The sequence below is a fragment of the Macrobrachium nipponense genome, chromosome 21 (genome assembly GCF_015104395.2).
Source record: "Macrobrachium nipponense isolate FS-2020 chromosome 21, ASM1510439v2, whole genome shotgun sequence".
NCBI lineage: Eukaryota > Metazoa > Arthropoda > Malacostraca > Decapoda > Palaemonidae > Macrobrachium > Macrobrachium nipponense.
Window position 1 is genome coordinate 69,954,205 of NC_087212.1, and position 25,363 is coordinate 69,979,567.

The 25,363-nt window shown below is 40.5% G+C and overlaps 1 protein-coding gene across 2 annotated transcripts in view; it reads left to right on the top strand.

The window, feature by feature from the left end:
• The window catches only part of LOC135198149 (cAMP-responsive element-binding protein-like 2), a 45,801-nt gene that overhangs the window by 17,685 nt on the left and 2,753 nt on the right, over positions 1-25,363 (top strand). For both annotated transcript variants that reach the window (XM_064225635.1, XM_064225636.1), the window contains exons 2-3: positions 13,966-14,041; positions 24,887-25,008. In XM_064225635.1, coding sequence (XP_064081705.1) covers positions 13,966-14,041; positions 24,887-25,008 — 198 coding nt within the window. The remainder of the gene's footprint in view (positions 1-13,965; positions 14,042-24,886; positions 25,009-25,363) is intronic.

The following is a 25,363-nucleotide window of genomic DNA, read 5'->3' on the forward strand; positions in this document are numbered from 1 at the left end:
TCAATGAATATTTTTTTACCCAATTGTCAAAAAATAAAAAAAAAATATAGTAAGAATATCACAAAAAATAGGAATATTTAGTGGAAAAAGTAATTGCAGAAGTAGGAACTGTCATAAAGTAGTAGAAATACTGTAGTAGTAAAGTAATAGAAATAAAGTAGCAGAAAAAGTAGTAAAGTAGTAGTAAAATAGTAGTAGTTGTAATAGCAGTACTAGTTTTCTTACTGAAACAGTTATTCCTAGGTTTCATACAGAAACAGCGTATACATCAATGGATGTACGGCACTGCTAATAATAATAATAAAACTGTAATAATAGTAATAATAATAATAATAGTAATAATAATAAAAGCAACAGCATCTCGTGACTAATATGTATATACATTTGGGCCAGTTTATTCACCACCATTATCATCAGCAAGCTATAAAAAACACATCTCATTACGAGTAACAGGCATCCATAGAAGTCCTTCCACCTTACGCTTTCCTGTTGAATGAAAGTACTACTCTGCCCGAGCATTCACCCATTCACACAATTTGTCAATTACATCACCACAAAAAAGGAAAAAAAATGCATCACGTAAGCAGGTGAAATCTGGTGTGTAAGCAGGAATCCCATTGCCACCCTCCGTGAATCAGGGAGGGCTGGGTCTGGGCGCAAGTCACAAGAATCAGTTATGAACCGCCAGCCTTCATCGACAAGAGGTTCAATGTCTTCCAAACACTCGTTGTCACTGTCAACCTCCAAGAAATTATCACTATAATCAATATATGATAGATTTGGCAGGTACTCAGACCCTGACTCTGAAACACTATCATCTGACATGATACTGAAAAAAAAAAAAAACATATAAAATAACTGCAATCAACAGGGAAAAAGGTTTAGAATTCAAATCTACATAGTTTACGGACAAAATCGTAATCATCCTTCTCAGATAATAGCCTGAGGCGCACTGGCATGTGTTGGCCAGTACCCCTCCTAATATCCCATATGAAAATGACGTCACGACGTCCATCGGACGCTCATTGGTTAGAATGAATTGTGGGTGGAGCTTCAGCACCTCTCTCGTACACAATACTGTGTCTGGAAACCATCCAAGCTGAAGAAAACGCTTTGCTTTTCGAGTAGGGATGAAAGACGTACACACGTACGTCCCGGTCTTTTATTACTGTACTGTAAAAGACGTACATGCGTACGTCCCAGTGCTGAAGGGGTTAATCTTGAAAACTAAGCGCGCTGTGAATTTTTGAAAAAAATATTTTTTCCGCTTCGGCGCTCACTCCGAGACCCCCTCGGCATACGGGAGACGATTTTTATTATTCCCCATAGGTGTTTAAGGGTTAATTTGCTATCCAGCTTAGTTTTGTTTATTATTTGTTGTGATGAGACTGTATGTATAATAATGCCATTTGTATCAATAAACCTCAGTCCAAACTGGCTTAGACTGCTGGGGGATCAGAGTAAATATTTGATGTCTTATGACAGGATGGGTGGAGGGTTGGTCGATGTTGCCTGTTTGGTCACCTACTCTTCACATGTTCTCATCATCTATGCTCGTGATTTACTGACTTCTGCAGCTGCAATGCTTGTTGCTGTTGTATGCCACCTCCTGTACATGTACCGACACCAGCCCTAACTATATCCTTGGCCGTGTTTGAAGAGTTGGCTAAAGGCTTGGCCAAGTTAGGAAGGAAAAATTGAAAGAAGCCTTCATCATCCTCATACTCCTTATTCTCTAGCTCAACCTGAAAGACTGCTCACCTCAAGAAGCCCTGTTTGATTTCCTTGAAGAGGGACAATTATTCTTGAGCCCTTTCATGGGAACAGTTTGCTGTGGGCTGAGTGAACAACCTGGCTCATGAGCTTGCTTGTGTTTGGTTTTTGTTTATGAGCTTAATCGTTCCTTGGAGAAGAGGGCTGACTATACCACATGCATGATTATCCTGTGTGCTTGGTACTTACCTTGACTTCCTTAGTCAAGGACTGTAGCACATGTGCTTGTTCCCCTAGGTGATGCTAATCATAGCTTTTATACAGACAAGCATCTACTGAGAGTGGTGTTTCTCTCTACAGTGAGTCAGTGATGGGATCCTCTTTCTTTCCCAAGGGCAAGGCTGAGACTGTTGAAGAGTTGCACTGAAACAGGTTATTTTGATCTACTTTGCAGTGTCCTTCAGAGCTCTTTAGTGGTCTGTAAAGGGAACTGCAATTAAGCCTTTGGTGGATTCTACTTGTGGAACTTCAGACTTGAGTAGAGGACTGGCCTTTTTGAAAATCTTGAAGAGATCATAGCAGTTTTTATTTTGGCTAAAGGGTCAAGGAGTCTTTTAATCTTTTCAGTCTGCCTCTCAGGCCTTGGCTCTAAAGACAGGTAAGGGAATGATAAAAGGAAGAGGTCACTGAGGCTGGTGTTACCCTTTTCCTGCTATCACAATTCAGTTTGCCCTCTCAATACAGTTCAAGCTGGAAACCCCATGCAGTGTCTCTTCAGCCTTTAGCTGCATCCACGTTTTAGCCTTTTACTTTACCTCCGCTCCCAGTCCCTTTCTTCAGTCATGCTTTCTAGTGCCCTAAGTGTAATTTCTTAATGAAACTGGGTTTTTCTCCCAGTTCCATCTTAGGTTCATGTACTTCATTTCCCTTATTTTCTGGATCCCTTTATCTTGTTGTATAACCACTCCACCTCCATCTATAACTCCCTCTCTTTACACAGTGTTTAGTGTATAATGCCAATAAGTGTCCCACTATTTGGGTTGACATTCTCAGTTTGATTTTACATACTTAATTCTTCGTATGCTGAGTTGTTGCAACCTTTTACATCTGAATTTCTGCTTATATATGTACGTACTGTGCAGGTGCATAGTTTTTTTTCTATTTAAATGATGATGGACAAAAAAGTCTGCAAAGACATTTTAAGGAGCTGAAGTGCATGTGTGGGTGCTTCATGTCACCTGGTGTACTTGTACCCTCACACAGGTATCATAGTTCCTGTAGGGGTAGGATTTGTAGTTCTCTCTCCCTCTGTGAAGAGTGTGCTAAGTGATCTTTACAATGGGTGAAGTATAGTAGGAAGAGGAAGAAGGATGAGAATCATTTTCAGGTTTCCATCAAACCCTTCTAGCTCTTTCCTCCCATCCCTTTGTGTGCTTTCCAGACTAACTGTGCATACAGCTCTCCTCTGATCTCGGTAGGGTATGCATGTTAAGGTGGGACTCTACTATGCATCTTCCAGTGATGAGAATGTCCACAACTTCTGTACGCAGCTAAGCACCACCTACTCCTATAGACTTTTCTTTTTCCTGGAATGACATCATTAGTTCTGGCCTTCCCATATTATTGTGGGAGGTATGTCTTTTTGCACTTTCCTCAATGACTTGGCTGAGACTGAGGAAACTTACTGCTTCATCTGCTAAGGAAGTTGACCACCCACCTATAACAGATGTACTTTTTCCTCTGGGAGATGCCATGTCACCAACCTATAATGGTTGTACTTTTTCCTCTGGGAAATGCCGTGTCTTGGGGGTTGATTGTGATGCTATAAGGTTTACCAATCAAACTAATTAGAAGCAAAATGTGTATTATGGATAACATTGATTATCCATGTAAATACACATACAGTATCTACAGTAAACAGGTCCACAGTTGAGGGAACAGTCTGATTACAACTAGAACACCCTAACCCCAATATTATCAGTAGAGCTCACCCTTTGGGAGTGGTCCCAAAGCTAGACTTTTGGTTAAGTTGCTGTTGTCCCAGCTTGCCAGTGGTGTTTTTGGCCTAGCAAATTTTCTGCAGGTCAGAAGATTTTTTCACTGTCCAGCAGATCAGGCAAGCTTTGTCAGTCTGCAGACTAAGAGAGAGACTGTCTGTAAGGTACTTTGCACTTTGGCCAAGAGCTATTGAGTCTATTGCCATGACTCCTTCCAGACTGCCCTTATGGCTCAACTTATGGTTTAATATGTGGCCCAACTTCTCTAATACAGGTGTCTCATCAGAGGATGAGAAGGCAAGCATTAGAAGGTTGCTGGTGTTGGGAAGAAAGGCTTTAATTCCCCCTCCCACCAGAGAGCCAAGTTGTGGGCCACTGTCATTTTGAGAAGACAGGATGTGGTTTTTTCCTTATTCTATTAAAAAGGTTTAGCAATTAGTACATTAATCTCATTCTGCCAAAATTTTTTGTTTAGGGTTCATCCTTATGCTTCTTGAAAAGTAAGGAGGCAGTAGTGGTGGATAGAAGATTGGACCCAAATGATTATTTTCTCCACCATGCACCTTCCTTCAGACCTCTGAGGTTGTGGACACTTCTTTGACTAAACCCTCTGGTGAACCCAAGCCTGCTGTGTATGGTGTTGGGACAAAGCCTGTTCCTCTTAAACTCAGACAAGTAGCCTAGCCTTCTTCCTCTAAGGAGAATGGATTCTTCCTAGCCCTTTTTCCCTCTCTTTTGTAGGAAGGGGAAGAAGATGAGGGTACACTGAGGATGGCAGTCCCCCTCTCCAGCTGCCACGGGTAGAGGAATACCTGCCATGTCTTAGGGTAGCATGATGGAGACAGGAGGCAGAACCCTGGTTAGTTTGTCCGTCATAGAGCTACTTCATACCTTTCAAGGGCTGTCGCCCACCCATCTCAATTATTATTAGTATTATTAATTCATTAAATGAACCTTATTGATATGGAACAAGCCCACAGGGGCCATTGACTTGAAATTCAAGCTTCCAAAGAATATGATGTTTGCTGGAAAGAAGTAACAGTTATTGAAGATCAGTTATTGAAAAAGACTCAATAAATAAATAAATAAATAAATAAATAAGAATATAAGTAAATCAAAAAGATAAGGAGAATTGTCTTAGAGTAGTAATGAACTGCATCTTTGCTTGAACTTTGGAGGTTCCAATTGCACGACATCCTCAGGGAGACTGTTCCACAGTCCAGCAGTGTGAGAAATAAAGGACTACATATTCCTTTCTGAGGAATTAGTATTAAAATTTCTCTCAGCTATTTTGTAAATTCTATTTATTTGCAGCATGGCCAGACTCAATGAAAATGGTGTAATTTTTATGTGAACGATTTCATCTCCATGCATTGAATTTGATCTGTTTGATATGGTGAGCTTCTCTACAAGTATCATCAATCCATGGCGGGGAACTTTTCATAATCTTGATAACCTTTCTAGGGACATTTCCTTGTATCCTCAGGATCCCCAAAAGTTCTGGCCCAGCTTGTTGGAGTTGGAAGGGATGATGGAGAGCACACTGGATGACAACTAGTCTTTGATCTCACTCCTTTGAAAGTTTTTCTTTCATTATAATTATTATTATTCAGAAGATGAACCCTATTCGTATGGAAAGCCCTCAGGAGACGTTGCCTTGAAATTCAAGCTTCCAAAGAATATGGTGTTCATTAGGAAAAAGTAAGAGGAAGTACTTAAAGGAAGTACTGAAAGAAGAGATCTCACTTATTAACAATAAATTGATAAATAAATTAATAAGTAGATCAGTGTTAGGATAGTAATGCATTGCATCTTTGCTTAACTTTTAAAGTACCAGACTTGATTCAAAATGGAAATGGCTCAGTCTGCGTTATTCCATCAGAAAGGGTGACTTCATACTTTTGGTGGATATGGACACTTACTTCTACATGCCTGATAATCAGTCATGGAAGTACTTCTGCTTTGTCTACAATGAGACTGTTTACCTTTTCAAATTTCTGTGCCTCGGGATGGTAACAGCACCGTGGGTTGTTACCTTGTTTTCATGTTCATTCACAACATATACATTGCTGCATTACTTGAACACTTGGTTATTTCTGTTATCTTCAAAGACACAATTACTTCAGAACAGAGAATGTCTTCCCTCATTTTATCACAAACTGGAGACCATGATTGATTTGGAGAACTACCTGTGCATGCTCATAGACATGGCAGCAGCTACAATAGTGTTTCCAATGGTCTCTAATGTGAGTAAGCTCCTTGGGAGGCAACAGTACAGTTTTTTTCTCAGCAGGAGCAACCAGCTCGGGTTTTGCTTTGATCATTAGTCACCAGTTGTCTTTGGAAAAGCTTGTTACACACACAGCTGACCCCTGTTGAGCTTCCCTTTAATCTTGTGCCTGAGTAGCAGAAGGACGGTTGTGTAGCACACTTGAACAACTTATTTGTATTGGGTGTGTGGACAGAGGGTGACCTTTGATTCATCAACACACTGGGAATGCAAGCAGCATTGTTAGCCATGCAGTATATCCCGATAGTGACATATGTCATCAGGCAATAGGGAACAGTTTCCCCTTTACCTCTGTTGGGTGGCATGGCAGATGCACAAGTGAATGGTTTGCCATGCTGTTGAGCTGTTTAGCCATGTACATTCTGGGTAGGCAAAATGTGGTGGCAGATTAGCTAGGTGACCATAGTTACATAGTATGGATTGAGTGTTCCCTACTCCTGTGTTTCTCAGAAAGGCTGAGATTTGGGGACCACGGATGTTCGACTTGTTAGCCATGCAGCTAAACAGGGAGCTCCCAACGTTTGGCTTTCCCGTTCTTGATCCTTGGGCACTAATGGAAGTGTAAGCATGTCTGCCATTCAACCTAATTCATTGAATGGTTACCTGATCTGCTGGCCCTTTTTGTCAAGGCACTGAGAGAGGTTCCCCTTTGGTCTGCTCCTCTTTGTCAGTCACCCATTCTGAAGTATTACCGCTAGACATTTCAGTCCCTTCAGCTACAGATATGAAGGTTATCTAAAATGTCCTGCAAAAGAGAGGCTTCTCTCGCAGGACTGTATGTGAGATGTCTATGTATTTCCTCCTTTCTTCTACAAACATGTACCAGGGGAAATGGGTCATCATCTGGAGTTGGTGTAATTGAAGGAATCTCTCTATGGCTGGAATGTCTGTTCAACAGATTGCATGCTTCCCAGTATACTTTTGCCAGGACAAGTTCCTCTCAGTCGGTGCCATGAAAGGCTATCACTTGGCTTTGAGTCAGGTGTTTAGATTTTAGGGCAAGGAGCTTTCTTAATTATTAGGTTATCCATGTTTGTGACAAGCTGTAAGAAATCTTGTTCTTCATGGGAACTTCATCCTGCTGTGTGGGATGTAACTCATTTTGTGCACCCTAACCCAGGCATCTTATGAGCCCTTATTGGAAGCCTTAGACCAGGAGCTCATGCTTAAGACTGTCTTCCTGTTTGCTTTTGCCTCGTCAAAATATATCGGGAGTTAAAAGTATATATCTTGTCTTGTACTGAGAGGGTTTGGTTCTCTCTTTGTTCCTGAGTTTGCGGTGAAAATTTGGAACCAGTTGGTCTGACAAGAGGTATGTGTTTCTTGATCCACTCTCTCTAGGTCTTCATTGGTGGTGACCTGGATGAGATGCTTGTGTGCCAGATGCAGGCATTATGGTATTATTTTTAAAAGAGCTTTCGTCATAGGCCAGGATGCCAGCATCTTTATTTAAGTACTGGCAAATATAAGGTGTCTAAGAACACATTTTCTTTCTGTCATTTTACAGCAATCAAATGAGCTAAATTAGATTCCTCAAGGAAGGACGATGGACCTTAAGTTTTGGCAAGAGCACATAGTCAGGTGCAGAGGCCCTTTTCTTCTCTTCCAGATGAACTATTTGGTATTTCAGGTATTGAGGAGAGGGGTCTTGGAACATTAGAACACTTCCATAGGACTTGTGATGGCTGCCTCACATTTTGAAGTCACCTAAGGTCCATGTGGACAGAAGAGTATTGCCCATAGTAATTAGTTGAGTATGAGTATAAGGTTGAATCAAGTACAGTATTCCCAAATCTGAGATGGGTGAGATTGATTTCAAACCCTCTGCTTAGGTTATAGCCAGATTCCCAGAAGCCTGTTTTGCATTAAATTTTCATATATTATTATTTGGTAAAAGTGATGATCACCACTGTTGCCTATTATTCAGAATGTTTTAATGACTTCTTATACTGTATTACCGGGTGGGACCTTTATCATTAAAAATTTGCCCCATGTGGCATCTTTAACCTCCCTCTCAGTTAGTTCATTTCCTTATATTCCTATATGAGCAAGAAAGCAGAACAGGTGTGCGCTTGATAGAGAGATGAAAGATCCACTCCTGAAGTGGAGGGTGAAAAAGTTTTTTTTTCTCTCTCTCTCTCCGAGGCATTCTCGAGTCACTCTAAATAACAGCAGATTTAAATTTACTGTTGTTGACATGTGTCAAGGCATTGACTATGGCTGTTTGTTTGTAAGGTGTTTTTACATTGCATGGAACCAGTGGTTATTCAGCAACGGGACCAACGGCTTTACATGACTTCCGAACCACGTCAAGAGTGCACTTCTATCACCAGAAACATGCATCTCTGACCCCTCAGTGGAATGCCCGAGAATCGAACTCGCAGCCAATAAGGTGGCATGCCAACACTATACTGACCACACCACTGAGGTGCTTACTATGGCTGTTGTACATCATACTTCATCATGTGACATTGACCTGTCAGTGTAAATTTCCAGTACACTTTTATCATGTCCTAAAAATTTTCATGTTATTCCATCCTTTAACTTACTTTTGTCTATAATTTTAGCTCATATAAAGGATCAGCTTCACGGACTTATCATCTAATTCTTCAAGTTGTCTGTTGGGAATGGCTTGCCTTAGAAGATCTTGATTCTTTATCTTTGTCAAGATCTAAAAGGTTGAGTTCTTTTGAGTTTCCCAGTGAAAGATATATTAAATGAACAAGCTAGAAAGATATTTCAATAATTAATGGGAAATAAATGTTACTGAATCCGGTTATATAAAAAGAAAACCTGAGTAAGGGTATAAGTATCAGCCAAAGAGTCATTTATTGCAAAAGAATAATGTTAATTAATAACGTACTATACAAGTCTTAAAGAAGTTAAATTCTTGCATGGGACAGTAGCAAAAGGTGTGACCTCATGGACGTGGAAAAACCCGATTTGTAAATGGATCACCAACCACGGGCGCTTATGCGATATTTTTCCCAGACGTTTTCATGTTAGTTTGTACTGTCACCATTGCTTAGTTAATCGTAAATTTCTGCCTCTGTTTGAGTCCTCGTGAAGATCTCTTAGAGAGCCAAGGATGACCGGCTCTAGTCGTTTTTAAGCGAGTATTTTAAGGTGTCCCGAAGTACTTTCAAGCGTTTACATGCGCGAGCTCTGTGTTTGTGTGTGTGTGTGAGAGTGAGAGAGAGAGAGAGAGAGAGAGAGAGTACACACTCGACAGTACCCAAAGTAATGATACTTTCGTTACTTTTTAAAAATTCGTCCTCGGCAATGTTAGATTAGATTACGATCCAGTAAAGATAACCGAAAACAAACAAATCTAAAGATAATATCGGAAAAACGTAGTTTCATGCTGAACAAGAAACCTATTCGTATGAAATAATTGTTTACCTAAGTTTCCGGCTGAATTCAGTTTGAAATAATTTCATTTACGCGTTTTATATTACCTTTGGTTAGTGTTAGTTCCTGCTTAAGACACATAAAGCTTTGAAACTGCTATTTGTGCTCAGTGATTTAGATTATCCATAAATTCCATAACTAACTTAACCACGTCTTAGTGTTATACGAATCACTTTGCGTAGGGTTAAGCAGATCCAAATCCACTTGTGTGGTTTGTAAACGATGTTTGGAATCTTCGCATTAAATAAGAATGGTTTACACTGTCATACACGTGAGATTTCGCTAGGTATTGTGCTTAAGATTTTGCGCCTTGATAACCCATCTCTAATGTGAATTTGTCACGAATTTAATTTTTGCTCTGTATTTCGAGAGCAAGTTGTGTCTGTATACTAACTTCAATCGTTGAACTACAGGAACTCTCACAAATATCGCCTAGAATCAAGCTCCTGATAAAGTATAGTGACGATGTCCGTCCATATGTGATACTGAAACGACCAAAAGAAATGTGTGCTTTTTTTTCACAACTCATTTGATTAATGTTGTTGACGACAGTTTACACAAGAACTATTATTGTGTGCTTGTCGACTTGGGCAGACTCTGAGGCTCTCTCTCACACCCAAATAGGGATGACGTAAATGCTGACTTATTTTTTCCGGTCAGAATAGCAGTTATTTTTAAAGCTATTCGTTTAGTACTTGTTCGCAAGTAAAAATCATTGCAAGCTTCATTTTCATAAATTTTAGCACACTACGCTAAGTTGAAGTCAGCTTCGTCGTATGCGTTAGCAATCTCATTATCAATTCCAACAATACAGAATTATCAGGTCAGATAACGTATGCGTTTACGTCTAATATGTCACTTTTCGTGCGTTTTCTTTGGAGAATAATCGACGAGTTGCCATTGTTTTGAGGAATTCCTCGGACCCATCATGGTGTCAAACGATGACGCGCTGTGGTTTTATTAACCGTAGACGTTCATGTATATGGCAGCGGTTCTTAATATGTTATTTGATTCATTTACGTGATGAAACCTTTCTCATTTGCCATGAGAGCGCTGAAAGATGGGTCTAAATTGCGGGAAAGGAGAGTGCCTCCACCACAACCAGTAGCGTTCTCTGCGACACCTTTAGTTACTGTTAGCTATTCCCCCCTTCCCCATCCAAGCTCCCCTCCCACAGTCCGCACTATTCGAGGAAATTATTGGGCTTGCTTTGTGGTGGGTTTGAGGATTCTTCTCTTATTATATCTCTGTACTCGTTGATTGTGTGTGTTGGGGGAAGGGGAGAGTTTGCACCCGTGATTATTTAAGCATCTTATAAGATATTAGCTTATCGTTTCCATTGGGAATCGAGCCTTTTATGACTTTTGGCTTTGGGATTCATGAGAGAGAGAGAGAGAGAGAGAGAGAGAGAGAGAGAGAGAGAGAGAGAGAGAGAGTTAAAATATGTGAGACGGAGAGAGGAAAAAAAACCTGTTCAGGGAAATGGGAAAGCCCATATTGTTTTCCTCGAATCGCGCTCAGATTTTTGTTTTCCTAACAAATCTCCACTCTCGGGTGTCTTCATCTTTCATGGCGTCTCTTTCATAAATAAAAAGACCTTGCAGTGTAGCATAACCTTACCATCCTCAAAAAAAAAAAAAAAAAAAGTGACGGCGACCTTGCTTCCTGTAATGGTTGTTAGTTTCGATATGAGACAGTCTTTTTTGCGGTTTATTTACTAAAAAATAAAATTAATAATTGTCTGATTAATTACTATTATGACTCACACACGCACAGTATGGCTAGTTAAAATTAGAATGAAAAAAAAACAGACTAATAATTTAGTGGTTTTATTAGATTTTGTTTTTCTATTATACAAGAGCAACACGGCCTTATGTCAGAGCAGGCTCTTTTTGCTTGAAGCACCTGATATGGACAAGGAATGGTTTGGAATTTACGTCGTAAAATTTTGACGATCATCTGATGTTACACAGATTAACACCAAGTGTAATACTAAGTGTGTGTTTGTAGTTGATGCTGTTATCATTAACATAGCTTTTAATCTCTCTCTCTCTCTCTCTCTCTCTCTCTCTCTCTCTCTCTCTCTCTCTCTCAAACTTATGCCCGTATTAGGTGACAAATGTGGCATCAGTTTCGTGTTTGTTAAATTCATTCTCTTTATTTATTATGAACATAGCTTTTAATCTTTCACTCTCAAACTTATGCCCATAATAGATGGCATCAGTTTCGTGTTAGTTAAATTCATTCCCTTTATTGAACATTAACATAGCTTTTAATCTCTCTAATCTTTCTCTCTCAAACTTATGCCATATTAGATGGCAAATGTGGCATTAGTTTCGTGATAGTTAAATTCATTCCCTTTATTTATCATTAACATAGCTTTTAATCTCTCTCTCTCTCTCTCTCTCAAACTTATGCCCATAATAGATGGCAAATGTGGCATCATTTTCGTGTTAGTTAAATTCTTTCCCTTTAATTGGGGATAGAAATTTCCCATATTTATAGGCAGATAAAGTTGGTCCATGGCCGTGTTTGATATCGCTGACAATAGCAACGAGAGAGGCAGACTGGTGCAATGAATTGTGAGAGCTTCCCTCTAACTGCGACATTCGACGGATTTTGTCACATGTGGCGAGTAGCAGAACCTTCCTTCCCTTGGCTATTAAATTGTAGTTCCAGGATGTTTAGCGTCGAATTACCCAACCGTGTTAGGTTTTGTTGTGCAGTGACAAAACGCATATTTGCCTTTCTTTTCTCTTTATTAATAAGGAACGCCGGATACCACAGACATTAAAAAGCGACAGGCTACTTGTGAGTGTAGGGGGGGGGTTGTTGGGAAGAGGGAAGGGTAGGTGTAACTGCGTATTGCTTCCCCCCCCCCCCACCCACCCACACGGAGGAGAGAAAAAATAGGCTAGGTAAATTTTTCTTTAAAAGTAAATGTTGGCATTCATGGTGATGCGTATATGCACTTTATTTTTAGATGGTGGATTTTTTTCATTTTCCTAAGTCAATTAGACGGGTTTGTTGTATTTTAAAGCTTTAAGCTTGACGTTTTTGCAATGCCAGTTAGCTGTTGTTCGTCTTTCTACACCATTTCGTTTTATGTTGCTTGGGACTGACTATTCACTGACGTTATTGGATGATTTGCATCAATGCGAGTCATCGTTGTCATCTGCTTTTAATAAAAGGCGGGGAGTTTATCGAGCATGGTAAACACTGGATGAGGAGATACGATGAATAAAATGCGACTAAGGTCGATAATGCTGTGCGGGAGTAATATATTGTGTGTTGCCGGGTCGTGGAGGGAGGAGTGGTCGTGGAGGGAGGAGTGGAGGAGATACCGAGACCAAGGGAGTTAATGTTGGGGAGGGATTTGGTGGGGATTGGTGTAGTAGAGGGGAGACAGAGGGTTGGAGGAGTAAGTGCGTAGTTGAGACCCATGTCTGGCTAGACTGGCTTGTCGGCGGCGGGGCACAAGCGAGGTAAGTTGCTGTCAACTCTCTCTCGGGTTCGCTTTCCTGTCAGTCTGATTTTACCTTCCGATGCCTTTCATCCTACTTCTCCTATCGTCAGAGTACATAGCGAATTGTCGGTGAGTACTGCGGTGTATGTGTTACAGCAATAACTGCTATACTTTGTGGCTGAGGTGGTGGAAAAGAGAAATTTTAGATGCCGGTTGAGTCAATAAAACGCACGTCAAGGAAGGGCTTCTTGTTGCGCAGTTCTCAACAGTTTATGTTTCTTGTTTGATCAGTCCTGTCTGCCTTGGTTGACATGACTGTAGGCATTTGTTTGACAGGGAAACTTAACACGCACTTCTGCGAAGTTTTGGAATTACGCATTACGGCGCAAAATGAACAGAAGTGACAGTCGCAGTAGTAGCTCACCGCCTCCTCCCCTCCCCGTGACGCCTTAACCCTCTACTAAGGTCTGTTCGGCGTCACGTTCACCCTCCTTCGCAATATTCATTCATTGCTTCTTTTTGAGCAAGTTTCTCCGTAATTTTGCCACCAGATTGAGATCATTTGGTGAGTTACATTAGTGAAACCATTATGGTTATACTGCGAGACGATAATCACAGTACTGTTTTAAGTGCTCTCACCTTCGTAATTTTTCGATATTAAATGCAGTAAATTCCATGTATTTTTGTTTGTGTAACATACAGTAATAATTCGACCTCTAACTTGAATTGAATCTTGGAAAAAGTGCGATTCAGTTTAGTTTATATTAATTGTAATTATAAAATTTATAAATTCCCTTAAGTTTTGAGTTAGTCAGGAATAAGCGTTTTTGGAATGTGACTTCGTGACCAAAATGTTATGAGATAGGTATTTATTAAAAGTTAATTTGTTAACGTAGGGAATGAGATGTATTTCTATGGCGTGTTAAAGGTGTTGGAGATTGAGAGTATCCTGTAGTCATGTATTGGTATGTAATCCGTTTGTTCACTTAGTTCCGGACGACCATACTCCAATAGTTTAGAAGGATGAAGGATTTTTTCTTATCATACACTTAGTATTATGAAGCTTAATAACAGACCTTTTATTTCAGGGCAGCAAGCGGGAAGGCAATAAGAGAGGAAGGAAACCTGGACGGAAAGCAAAATCTGATATGAAGGCCAAATTAGGTAAGAATGAGAACGTTACTCTCAAAAATAATCTCCTGGTGTAAAGCAATTTAGCCTTGGGTTTTCATGAGTATTTGCTGAAAGCTGCGGTAGAGAAAGTGGATGTTATAGGAAAATGGTATAGTACATTGTTTGATTGATTTAGTTCTGAGGAATAGTCAATAGTTCTTTTATGTTATGGTGAATGAGAAGCCTGTAAGGAAATTGATAAGGTTAAAAATATGTTATTGATGTAAGTAGATCAACGGTTGTTCCTTAGGCTTTGAACATTGGAAAACTGTGTAAAGATTTTAAGGGGGACCTGTTAGTTTCTGATGATGATTGCAAGAGATTGCAGGTGTTTGTTGTTGTTTTGGATTATTACAAGTTAAGTGAATTTTTCCAGGAAAGTGGTAGTCATGTTAATCAAGACAATGACACAGACAATATTAACCCAACCCATTCCCTTTCAGTCTTTTGCATTTGTGCCAAGCAAAGAATTAACCATACAGTATAGTACAGTCGTGTTTGTATTCAAGAAATTTTCTTTGGCAAGCTTAATTATTATTTAATAAATAGGTATTGCAAGGAATCTGATGAATTTGGATAGACTGTGAAAATCCTTTAGAAAAAGATTAAAAAAAAAAAAACCTTGATGATAATTCACTAGTATATGGATGGATGTATGAGTTTTAGGGCAAAAGCCCAGGCACTGGGGACAAAGTACTATCTCTATTTTGGGAAATTAATGCCCCACATACAAAATGCAGCCCATGGCAATCATTTCTTTGGATGTACCACAGACTCCTCTTGCGCACTAGTCATTCTGATCCCCAGCCAGGTTTCAATTTTATAGAGAGTAATGATTACTTTGTTCATGAAACTTACCTGTCAGATATATATATAGCTGTATTTTCTGAAGTCCGACAGAATTTTTAAAAACTTCCGACACACGCAGAGGTCGGCCAGGTGGTTAGTACCCATTCCCGCCGCTGGGAGGCGGGTATCAGGAACCATTCCCATTTTCTATTCATAATTTTTCTGTCGCTGGTGCTGAAAACACCTGTTTTCAGTACCTCCGTCTTAGGATTTTGGAAACTTCATTGCCGCTAAGTATCCTAATTGTCTTTTGATTTATTTACTTGGATTTGTGGGATTTGTGGCTAGGCATACGCTATCTTAAATTGATTTGAATTTGATTCATTTTTGCATAAAATATCTGAATCTAGTTAGGCTAGTTTCAGACGGGGTTGTCTGCAAAGATAGGGTGTGGCTACCGAAAGCTTCGGTAGATCCGCACTTGGTATGTACGAGGGGTATGGGTCTTGCTTCTTTGTTGAGATTTGTCATGTAAGGAGTGTGAGACTTTGTCTATTCCGTAAGGAAGACGTATGATTCGTATGTACGCAATTAATCAGTAAACATGTCTAATTCCGTAAGGAAGACGTATGATTCGTATGTACGCAATTAATCAGTAACAAAAGTCAGGGTAGTGAACCTGCTAACCTTCCTGTAGACTTTATTTTGCCTAACCCTGTAGTATGGCCTACGGGCTATGAATATGTCTACGAGAGGTGCTCGCTCTCCTTCATTGCTGTGAAGTGCTACTTCTGTAATTGTTACTCCTAACCTGCAGTGTTGCCTTCGGGCCCTAAGCAGTGTCTGTAGAGGAATTGCCCTTTCTCTGATACTCTTTCGATTCGTATCTTAGAATCGAAAGTGCTTGCTTTAGAGAGTAAAAGTGAAGTGCAGAAGTGCAGTGATACCCCTTGTGTAGTGGAGGGTGCGTCAGATCGGCCTCGTTTCGCCTCTAGGCCGGGACCTCTGCTTGACTCCCAGGACCCGGGGAGGGAGCATGTCGAAAGCCTAAGGAGGGTTACAAGGAACCCCCACCGATCTGGCGTGCCTTCGGCAGTTTCTGATGAAAATCCCCAGACGCCAAAGTCGCGTGCGCGTGCACGAATCCTGAAAGATTGCTTCTCGTCCTCCGAAGCGTCCTCCCATGCAGGGGTTGGAGCTTTCGGAAGGACTCGCGCCCTCTAAATAGAAGCTTTATAGAAGAGGACGCTTCACGTCTCTCTCTCTCTCTCGTTATGCGTTTCAGTGAGAAGTAAGAAGGCGAACGTCGCCTGAACTCGTGTCCGTCTTTCCACCGAGAAATACGTAAGAGAAGTCATAGTAGCAGGAAGCTTTTGAGAGCGGACGCCCGGGACGCTCGGATGGACTCCAGGCGCGCGGGTGCACGCCAAGTGCGCGCCAGTGGATGCCAAGTGCGCTCCAGCGGACGCCGAGCGCGGCTCCAGCGGACGCCGAGCGCGCTCCAGCGGACGCCGAGCGCGCTCCAGCGGACGCCCGAGCGCGCTCCAGCGGACGCCGAGCGCGCTCCAGCGGACGCCGAGCGCGCTCCAGCGGACGCCGAGCGCGCTCCAGTGGACGCCGAGCGCGCTCCAGTGGACGCCGAGCGCGCTCCAGTGGACGCCGAGCGTGCACCAGTGCACGCCAGGTGTGTCGCCTGGCTGAACGTTTCTGTTGAACTCTTCAAGCTCTTGTTTCAGATATGGGCCTAAAGAATGTTTATCTCTACCTCCGGTGATACCTTCTACCTCACCTGCAAAGAATGTGAAGTAGGCAGTGCTTCGGAGGAAGTTTAAAGTGAACAGACAACTTCTTCTTCGAAACCCAGCAAGACATCGGGTTTCGTGAATTCAAGAGGTCTCTGTCAATTAATATTGCTTTTCGCATAGGTGGATGGAGTTAAGGAAAGCTCAAGGGAAGATCTCGTTTGCTCTACCGCAACCTTTGCCATTCTGCCAATAAATTTAAGTTGCCACTACCGCAGTCAAGACTTTGCGATAAGGCAGTTACGGGTTATGTAAGGCTCGATGTCCTGCACGTCAGGACTCTCGGCAACGTTCAGTGGGATTCTTGCAATGGCACTCATCAAAAGGACGCTCTTCAGGAAAGCGCAAGACAGGACTTCCTTTGCCATACTGCCAATAAATTTTAAGCTTTAGCAGGCATTAGTTGTGATACGGGAGAGGAAGCTGGTTGGAGAGTTTCTTCCTCTTCCCAGGATAATTTTGCAAGCTTTTTAGCCCATCTGAAAGGGTTTTTCAGATGATAGATTTTGTTAGTTTCTAGTCGGGACTATGCTGCCGAATTGAACATCGTCGTTCTACCTGCCGTAAGCCCAGTCTCTTAACAGGATTCTTGCCCCTTCCTCGTTTGAGACGGGAATCGGAAAAATTAAATGCTTGACTCCCTGGATTACGTTTTGTCAATTCAGTGACTTTCCCCCATTGACAATATACTTTCGTTTTGTCAAGTAAGTGGGTATCCCCTCATTGACAAAATATCTCTTTGTCCCGTAAATGGGTTAGTTCTCATTGACAAACATCTCATTAACTTGATATTGCGTAAGCGAATAAGCTCTTATTGACAAGATTCGGAAGAGCTCTCATTCGTCATTCGCAGACTCGTACAAGAAATAGACTTGTAGACTACGTCAATGAACGCTTATGTCCAGTAACATAAGAAGCTTGAGCTGACTGCTTCGATTCTCTAAGTTTTGTTCATGAAACTTGCCTGTCAGATATGTATGTAGCTGTATTTCCGAATTCAGCTATATATATGTCTGCCAGGTAAGTATGAACAAACTTTATTGTGATATAATTTCATATTTTGCCTTGCGTTATTTTACTTCTGGTTGGTTCAAGTCATATACGCTTGCTGTAGTTACCTCTTCGGATGGCAACCGAGAGGTCTATTGTCTATTTTAAGGACATTTAATCGTTACTCCCTGCAGCCTTCCAGGAGTTTCCGATTTATCTTTTACCGTTGTATGGTAGTGTTCTGACGACACAAACGCATCTATATATTTAGCGTTTTCTGTTTCGCTTAAATATACCAGCTTGAGAGTCTTTCTGCTCAAAAAATAACGGACCTATTTCTTCGTAGAATAGGGTAGCTGGCAACCCAGACATAAAGTTAAGAGACGACGTTCGTAAGCTGCTGGCTGCTGCTGTCACGCTGTGTCTGTCCTCCAGTCCAACCAACCGAGCCAGTAACAGATCGGGCGCTGTCATGCGCGGTAGGTTACGTCTCTCTCTCCTGCGGGATTGACTGACTAACCGTATCTCTGTGCTGGCGGTTACGTCTCTCCTGCGGGATTGACTGACTAACTGTATCTCTGCCCTACAATCACGGACTTTAGCCTAAGATTGAGGGGATTTCTTACGTGAATGAATAAACGTTGCATTCGTTTTGCCTTACTATGTTCAACAGAGTTATCTCTTAATCCTTTCGGTGCTCGTTACCGCACGGTATAGAACTACGAGTCTACCGCAACATTGCACTTTTATATGCTCTCCTGCTTAGGCAAAGCGCAGCCTTATTAGGGAAGTAAGCATACTCGGGGAGGGAATGGATGAGCTTGCTGGGGACCATTTCCTTCCTGAAGAAGTTTGTTTCCCCGAATAGACTGCAATTCAGACCACAGTTTTTTCCTACCGGGAAACTGAAATATTATTCAAGATCTAGGAATGATTCTGACATCTCTCAGTGCGTTTATCACCTGAGGTGATAGAAAGAAGGTGCCGGACATCTGGATAGGGTTTCAGATGTCCTGGATCTTAATCTGAAAGAAGTAAAAGCGATTCGGTAGTCCCTCCAGTCCTCGTAACGAGTTTTGGGAACCAGTGGTCCAGATCAACTCTGATATTCCACAGCTCTCTCATATCTTAAGAAGTATCTTCTCTCGGTCCCTGTTCGAGTTTACGAGAAAGCCTATTATAACAACAGGCGTAGAATGTAACGATCCTCTAGAGGTTCGTTACAGGATTGCAAAAGTCCGTACGAATCTCTCTAGATCGACGGCAGCAACTATTGACTTCCGAGTGGAATCTTTCTTTAGAAGTAAGTTGAGAGTTGTGGAGACTTTAGGGACGCCCTTTCATTCTTCTCTTCGATATGTTGAGGACGAAGAGGCTTCTTCTTTTCTGCTCCCTTATTCTCGATCCGGATCGTACCATTAAACGCCATCCTATGATATTGAACGGGGATGGATATTTAGTCTCTTTTCCCCTTTTTTCAATCGCTTAGGAAAGTAATAAGAGGATTTATGACTTCACAGGGAGCGACAATGACGCTGATCGCCCCATGTTGGCCTTCAGGATCCTGGATTCACAGAGGTCACATACTTCCTAGTTCACTTTCCAAGGACCTTTTCCGAGAGAGTCTGTCTACTCTAACTCGAAAGGTACCTATAACTACCTATATACATCTCCGCTCTGAGTCTGACTACGTTCAGGCTATCGAGATGTTGGACAGGAATAAGATTACCGTCTTCCATTTCCGTCTGAAGAATGGGATAAGCTGGCAGTCACAACTATTAAAGAATACGCAAATATGTTGTTGACGGCCTTTGGGCTCAGAGATTTGCGTCTGTCAAACAACAAAGCCCTTCACGATCTTTGAGTTCTGTGGAATCTCGAACCTCGCTCATCATCTACTTTTTGTCTCACCTGTTTTCTCGGAGTCAGACACTCGTGCGAGATCAGGCGACATATAGTAGCCCTGAGTTTCTTGTTGACGAAGTCGGTTGCGTTTATACACCCCCGATGATCGTGTAACATGAGACCAGGTTGGACTGTCAGGCATTCGTCCTTCGGGACTGAATCGCCTTTTTGCTCCTCGCTCCTTTCTCCTGGCACCAGAAGCTCGAGTCAGGAGTTGATTCGCTGACGACGTTGGGTTGCGTTGATACACCCCCAAGGTTTGCTTAGATTGAATCGCCCAGGCAGTCCAGACACTCATCCTTCAGCGAAGAATAGTGCCTTATGGTCTTCAGGGTACAGCCTTGCTGTCCTTGATTCGTCTGACTGGTCAACTGGTCGGTCACCTGACTTTAGTACAGACGGACTGACTGTGCATGTCCAGATCGAAGCTTTCAATATGGAACTTAGACGTAGTCTGAAGTTCTTGATGTCAAAGCATTCGAACCTCTCCTACCTGTTAACTTCTTGCATGTGATCAGGAAGGCCTTCTAACCACCCTAGATACGACAAAGAGGGTTAGTGAGATTTTAAGCCATCGTCACAAGTTTTGGCTTTAGAGAACACAAGGCGGTGTGCTCTCTAACCCTTCCGTTGTGGCCTAAGAATGGTAACCCGTTTTGTCCTTGGGCCAGGAGCTTGGAAGCAGGATGGCACAAGTTAGTGGGCAGGAGCCAGAGAGAGTCCTGTGCCCTGTCGGGTCTCTCAAGTTTTATCTACATAAAACTCAAGAAAGTCGAAGTCATTCGGCAATCTGCAGTGTTCCGAAAAAGACCAGACTTGCCCATATCGAAGAACAGCCTGGCTTTAGTGTTAAGGAGTTCTTTCAAAAATGCTCCTTCATTGTGTTTGCACAAAGATTTGAAATCTTTTTATCTGAATGCTCACGAGGTGAGGGCGCGGCCTCGGAAGCATTTCAACAGAGCATGGCACTCAGCAACATCCTGAGTACCATGTTTTAGCGAAGCAACTCTGTGTTCACTTCACACTCCCTGCGAGATGTGAAGATGGCATATGAGATCTGCTGCTCGCTAGGGCCATACGTGTCTGCAGACACAATCTTGGGGGCAAGAAGTACCACTCATCCTATCCTGTAGAAAATGGTTAGGAAGAGCTCTTAATTTAGTTGTTGAGTCGCCGACAACGGCGACTTCTTAACTCTTAAGCCTTAGTTAACACACCTTAACTTTGGCTAGGTTGGTCAGGTGGTGATATATATATTTATATATATATATTTTTTTTTACTTCTTAGCCCTCATGGTATGGTCAATATGGTCTAGTCACGTCGTGGTCTCGCCCCTGTTGACAGATCATCTGGAGTGCACCAGCTATATAGGTCTCTACCTCGCTGGCAACTCTAGTAGCACAAGCAGACTTACGTGGCAGTAACCACGAAGCCAGCTATGCTAACAGGTGGAACCAAGATGTAAATCATCTGCATGCATTTGTTTCCCAAAATCCTTCTATTCTGTCCCTTCCCACCTCCAAAGGTGGGATTCAGCTATATATATATCTGACAGGTAAGTTTCATGAACAAAATGATATTGTTATGATACAATAAAGTTTGTTCATACTTACCTGGCAGATATATATAATCAAGTACCCACCCACCTCCCCTCAGGGGACAGTGGAAATAAAAATTATGAATAGAAAATGGGAATGGTTCCTGATACCCGCCTCCCAGCGGCGGGAATGGGTACTAACCACCTGGCCGACCACTGCGTGTGTCGGAAGTTTTTAAAAATTCTGTCGGACTTCAGAAAATACAGCTATATATATATCTGCCAGGTAAGTATGAACAAACTTTATTGTATCATAACAATATCATTTTTGAGGCTTAGGAACCTTGAAGTAAGTCTATCTTTAGTTCATTTTCCTGAGCCCACATGTTCTCTCAAAAATTTAGAACTGAACATGCTCTTTGTAGTAGGAGAGAGCTGATGAGGGCTCTTAATATCCTTGTTAAGCTTTTGAGGATCATGTAATAGTCTCGGTCTTGAAGGACAACAAAGGTACATAAATGACTTGACCACACTTGCTAAGAATATGTGATTTGAATTTTGTCTGTTCTTCAGTATGTAAATTCATTTTACTTAATAAACAGTAACAACAGTGATTTAACTCTGTTTGCCAAAGGTATATGTATTATCAACTCATGAAATTATGATTATTAAGAATAGTAGAATATATAAGAATTTTTATATTTCAAAACAAAAATGAATTATGTAATAAATAGTTGCACCAGGTAAATGTATTTGTATACTATACAAGTACCTTGAGGTCATTATTGATCACTTTTGCCACTGTTTATAAAGTAAAATTAATTAAACACACCGGAGATCTTAAAATTATAATAGCATTTTCCTGGTAAGTAGGAAGTAATTGTGTAAAGCTGTATACGTGTACTTCAATCCTGCAATTACGTATATCGTTTGTCCTTCAAAATTGTAATTAAATAATAATTGATCCTCAGTTGTAATTAAATAGTAATTGATCCTGAAATTTTTTGGAATTTGACATTTGATGCCCAAAGTAAACAGTCACAGCTGTCATTGTTTGTTTGTTTGTATGGTGTTTTTACGGTGCATGGAACTGATGGTTATTGAGCAACAGGCACAGCTGTCATATAAAGAGTCAGTTCTGTTCTAAACAAAGAAAAATAGGGATCAGGGCAATGAACTAAAGGTAGCTTTACATCAAAGTGCCAGTTTGGAAAACATCCACTACTGTACCTTTAATTTGGAACCCAGCAAAGGAATGCCATAAACTAGTGTTGCTTGATAAGTTGGGACACATCCAAAAAACACCTTTGTAATTATTGGCCTATGTATTTTTGTGTGACTTTGATATGAATGTGGAGTTGAGAACAAGTAAATTGAGCCGTAGTGTTTTAGTATATTGCTAACAGAGAAAAACCAGGTGTTTTCTAGACAGAAGTAATGAAAAGAGAATGATAATACAAATACAGGCAGTGTCTGGTTTTTGATGAGCTGGGCTTGTGATGTTTGGACCTTATGATGCTCTTCAAATATATTAATGAAAAATCATATCCTGGGTAATGAGACATGTTCTGGGTTTGTGATGCTGGTCCGACGGGAAACTTATGGCTCCAAAAGGGCAGAATGGTTAAAATTTGAAAATGCAGTTTACATCTGACAAGACACCCAAAGTATTAAAATTCAAAATTTGAATATGCAGTTTACATCATTTACAAGACATCCGAAGTATTAAAAGTCGAAATTTGAATATGTAGGTTACATTTACAAGACACCCAAAGGATTAAAAGTAAAGTTTTCTTACGATTTTTTATATTTCCGGTTACAATTTTTGTTTTACATCGTAAACTGGGGGTTGCCCATACAAGTCAGAATGTTGAGAATGACAAACTTTTCATAACTTGTATCCAGTGACAATTTTAGAATTGTTGAAAGCATATAAATCATAAGTGCTAAGCCATAGAGAACAAGAATTGAACAGAGACAATTGTACATCTAACATTGCCATTTTGATAAATGTATCCTCACTATTTGGATCAATGTTAAGTTCCAAAATATAGTGCAGCTACTCCAGCATGAAGCGAGGGAAGCATAGGGTGAAACAAGGTAGCAGATGTAGAACTGATGCAAGAAAGCTGGAGTAACTTAGCCATAAAGGTACAGAAGACTAAGGGTTGATGAGGCAACAGTAGCTTAGCTATTGCATCATCATTACAAAGCGGTGCATTGTTATTATTTTAGTTTATGTATAATCATCTTTTGGAGAAAATAACTAATTAGCATCAGTTTGAATTATATTCACAACTCCATGTTAGCTCAGAAGTTGACATTTTTTTGGAAGATCTACAAAAATTCAAGAAATGTTTCCTTTACTGTAGTATCATAACCTCTCAACAGCTTCTAGTAAGCTTTCTACACTATTGATTTAGCTTGGTTTAAGAACTGTTAAGTTTGACATCTGTTGATGGTGGAGTAGAATAGGACAGAATACAGAATTTGGGCAAAAGGCTATGCACTGGGACCTATTGGGTCGTTCGGTACTGAAACGTATATTGATAGTAAAAATGTTTGAAAGGTGTAATGTAAGAGGAGTAGAACCTTGCTGTTGCACATAGAAGCAATGGAAAGCAATTCACAAATAAAAAAACCAGTTGTGTTCAACTGTAGATAGTTGAGCTCATAAGTACACAAGTTCATTTGCAGTTTTAGCCAATATAAATTCCATAGACCATGCAGTTTGTCTCAATTTTGCTACAAATATTTTCAAGGCTTGTTTTTGGTACCCAGTATAGTATGTAAGGAAGGCGGTTATAACTTACACTTATATAGCAGCAAATTGTATATGTACAGTTTAAAATAAAGTAGATTACTAATAGGCTAGTCAGTGAACTCAAATAAATTCTATTCTATTTGTAGGACTCGTGGGCAAATTGCTGTGGAGCTATAAGAACATATAATACTGGTTCTGCATATAATAATATAATTAGGTAATCCAGTATTATTATATCATACAAAAGTATTCAATAAGTTCCTTTTACCACACTCAATCTTGTCTTTTTGGATTTTGAAGCAAAGGCTTTCCTCATGCTTTTGCCTCTTCAGTTTAGCTATTATAACCATCCATAGTATCCTAAATACATAGTATATTGTATATTCTTATTATAAAACAGAGTCCATTTCATTTTCCTAATTTCACACAACATATTTAGACCTTGCAAATGCTGCCCACGTTAACCAACATTTTGTGCTGTTACATGTAAGTTTCCTTAAGTAATTTTTCAGATTTCCCAAGTAATGTGATGTTTTCTGACATGGAAATCCAAGCCCAGTTTTGGATGTAGGCATGAGGTGTCACATACTACTATATTACTCTGCTTTCTTGATATGTGTGGAGTTCATTTGTCATGTGTGAATGTCAATAGTTAGAAAATTGGGTTTTCATTCAGAAATTTAGATTTAGTTAAAAGTTACTTTTCTTGGGAATATTCAGCTCCTGTTATATTTAAGGGCCAAATTTTTTAAGGTTATGGTTATGGTCTTGGTACCTGAATGGGATTAAGGAATCTTTAAGAAAATATGAATGAAGCTACATGCAATTATAAATCTTTGTAGCCACAGGGTTTTACACCAAAATGAACTAAAATTGTATTTGGTGGTTAGATTAAAAGAAAAGATTTTCATGCTAGGCCTGCTTGGTCATCATGCTTGTTGATGTAATAAGTTGAGTCAAAATCTATTAGAAATTGAAAGTTCCTCAATGCTGTAAAAACACTATTTTTTTATTTTGTTCATGCTCATTTTATCACCTTTCTCCACAGAACGCAGCAGGCAGAGTGCAAGAGAATGCCGTGCACGTAAGAAGTTGCGATACCAGTATTTGGAGGAGTTGGTTGCCAACAGAGAGAAGGCAGTGTTTGCGCTTCATCGAGAATTAGATATAGTATGTAGTTGAAAATTTGCAGTTGATAAATTGACTTTGTGGTATATATTTGGAAATAGTATTTGCAATGATTATTTGACTTTCCAGTTGGTTTAGGAATGTGTAGGATCTTTGTGGTGAGATAAAGTAACAATTGCTTTATCAACATGATTTACAGACTAGTGGATCCAAGTAAAATCTGCAACATGTCAATCTGCACAAACAGTTGCAAATTGTCCACACATTACATTATTATCTTTTGCTGTTGACTCTGCTGTGTAGACCTTTTTTGTATGGAAATTAACCATTAAGCTTGGAAAGGTATTACTTTACGTTGTTAGAATTTGAAAAAGTGGCAAGTTAAATTTTGAAGTTG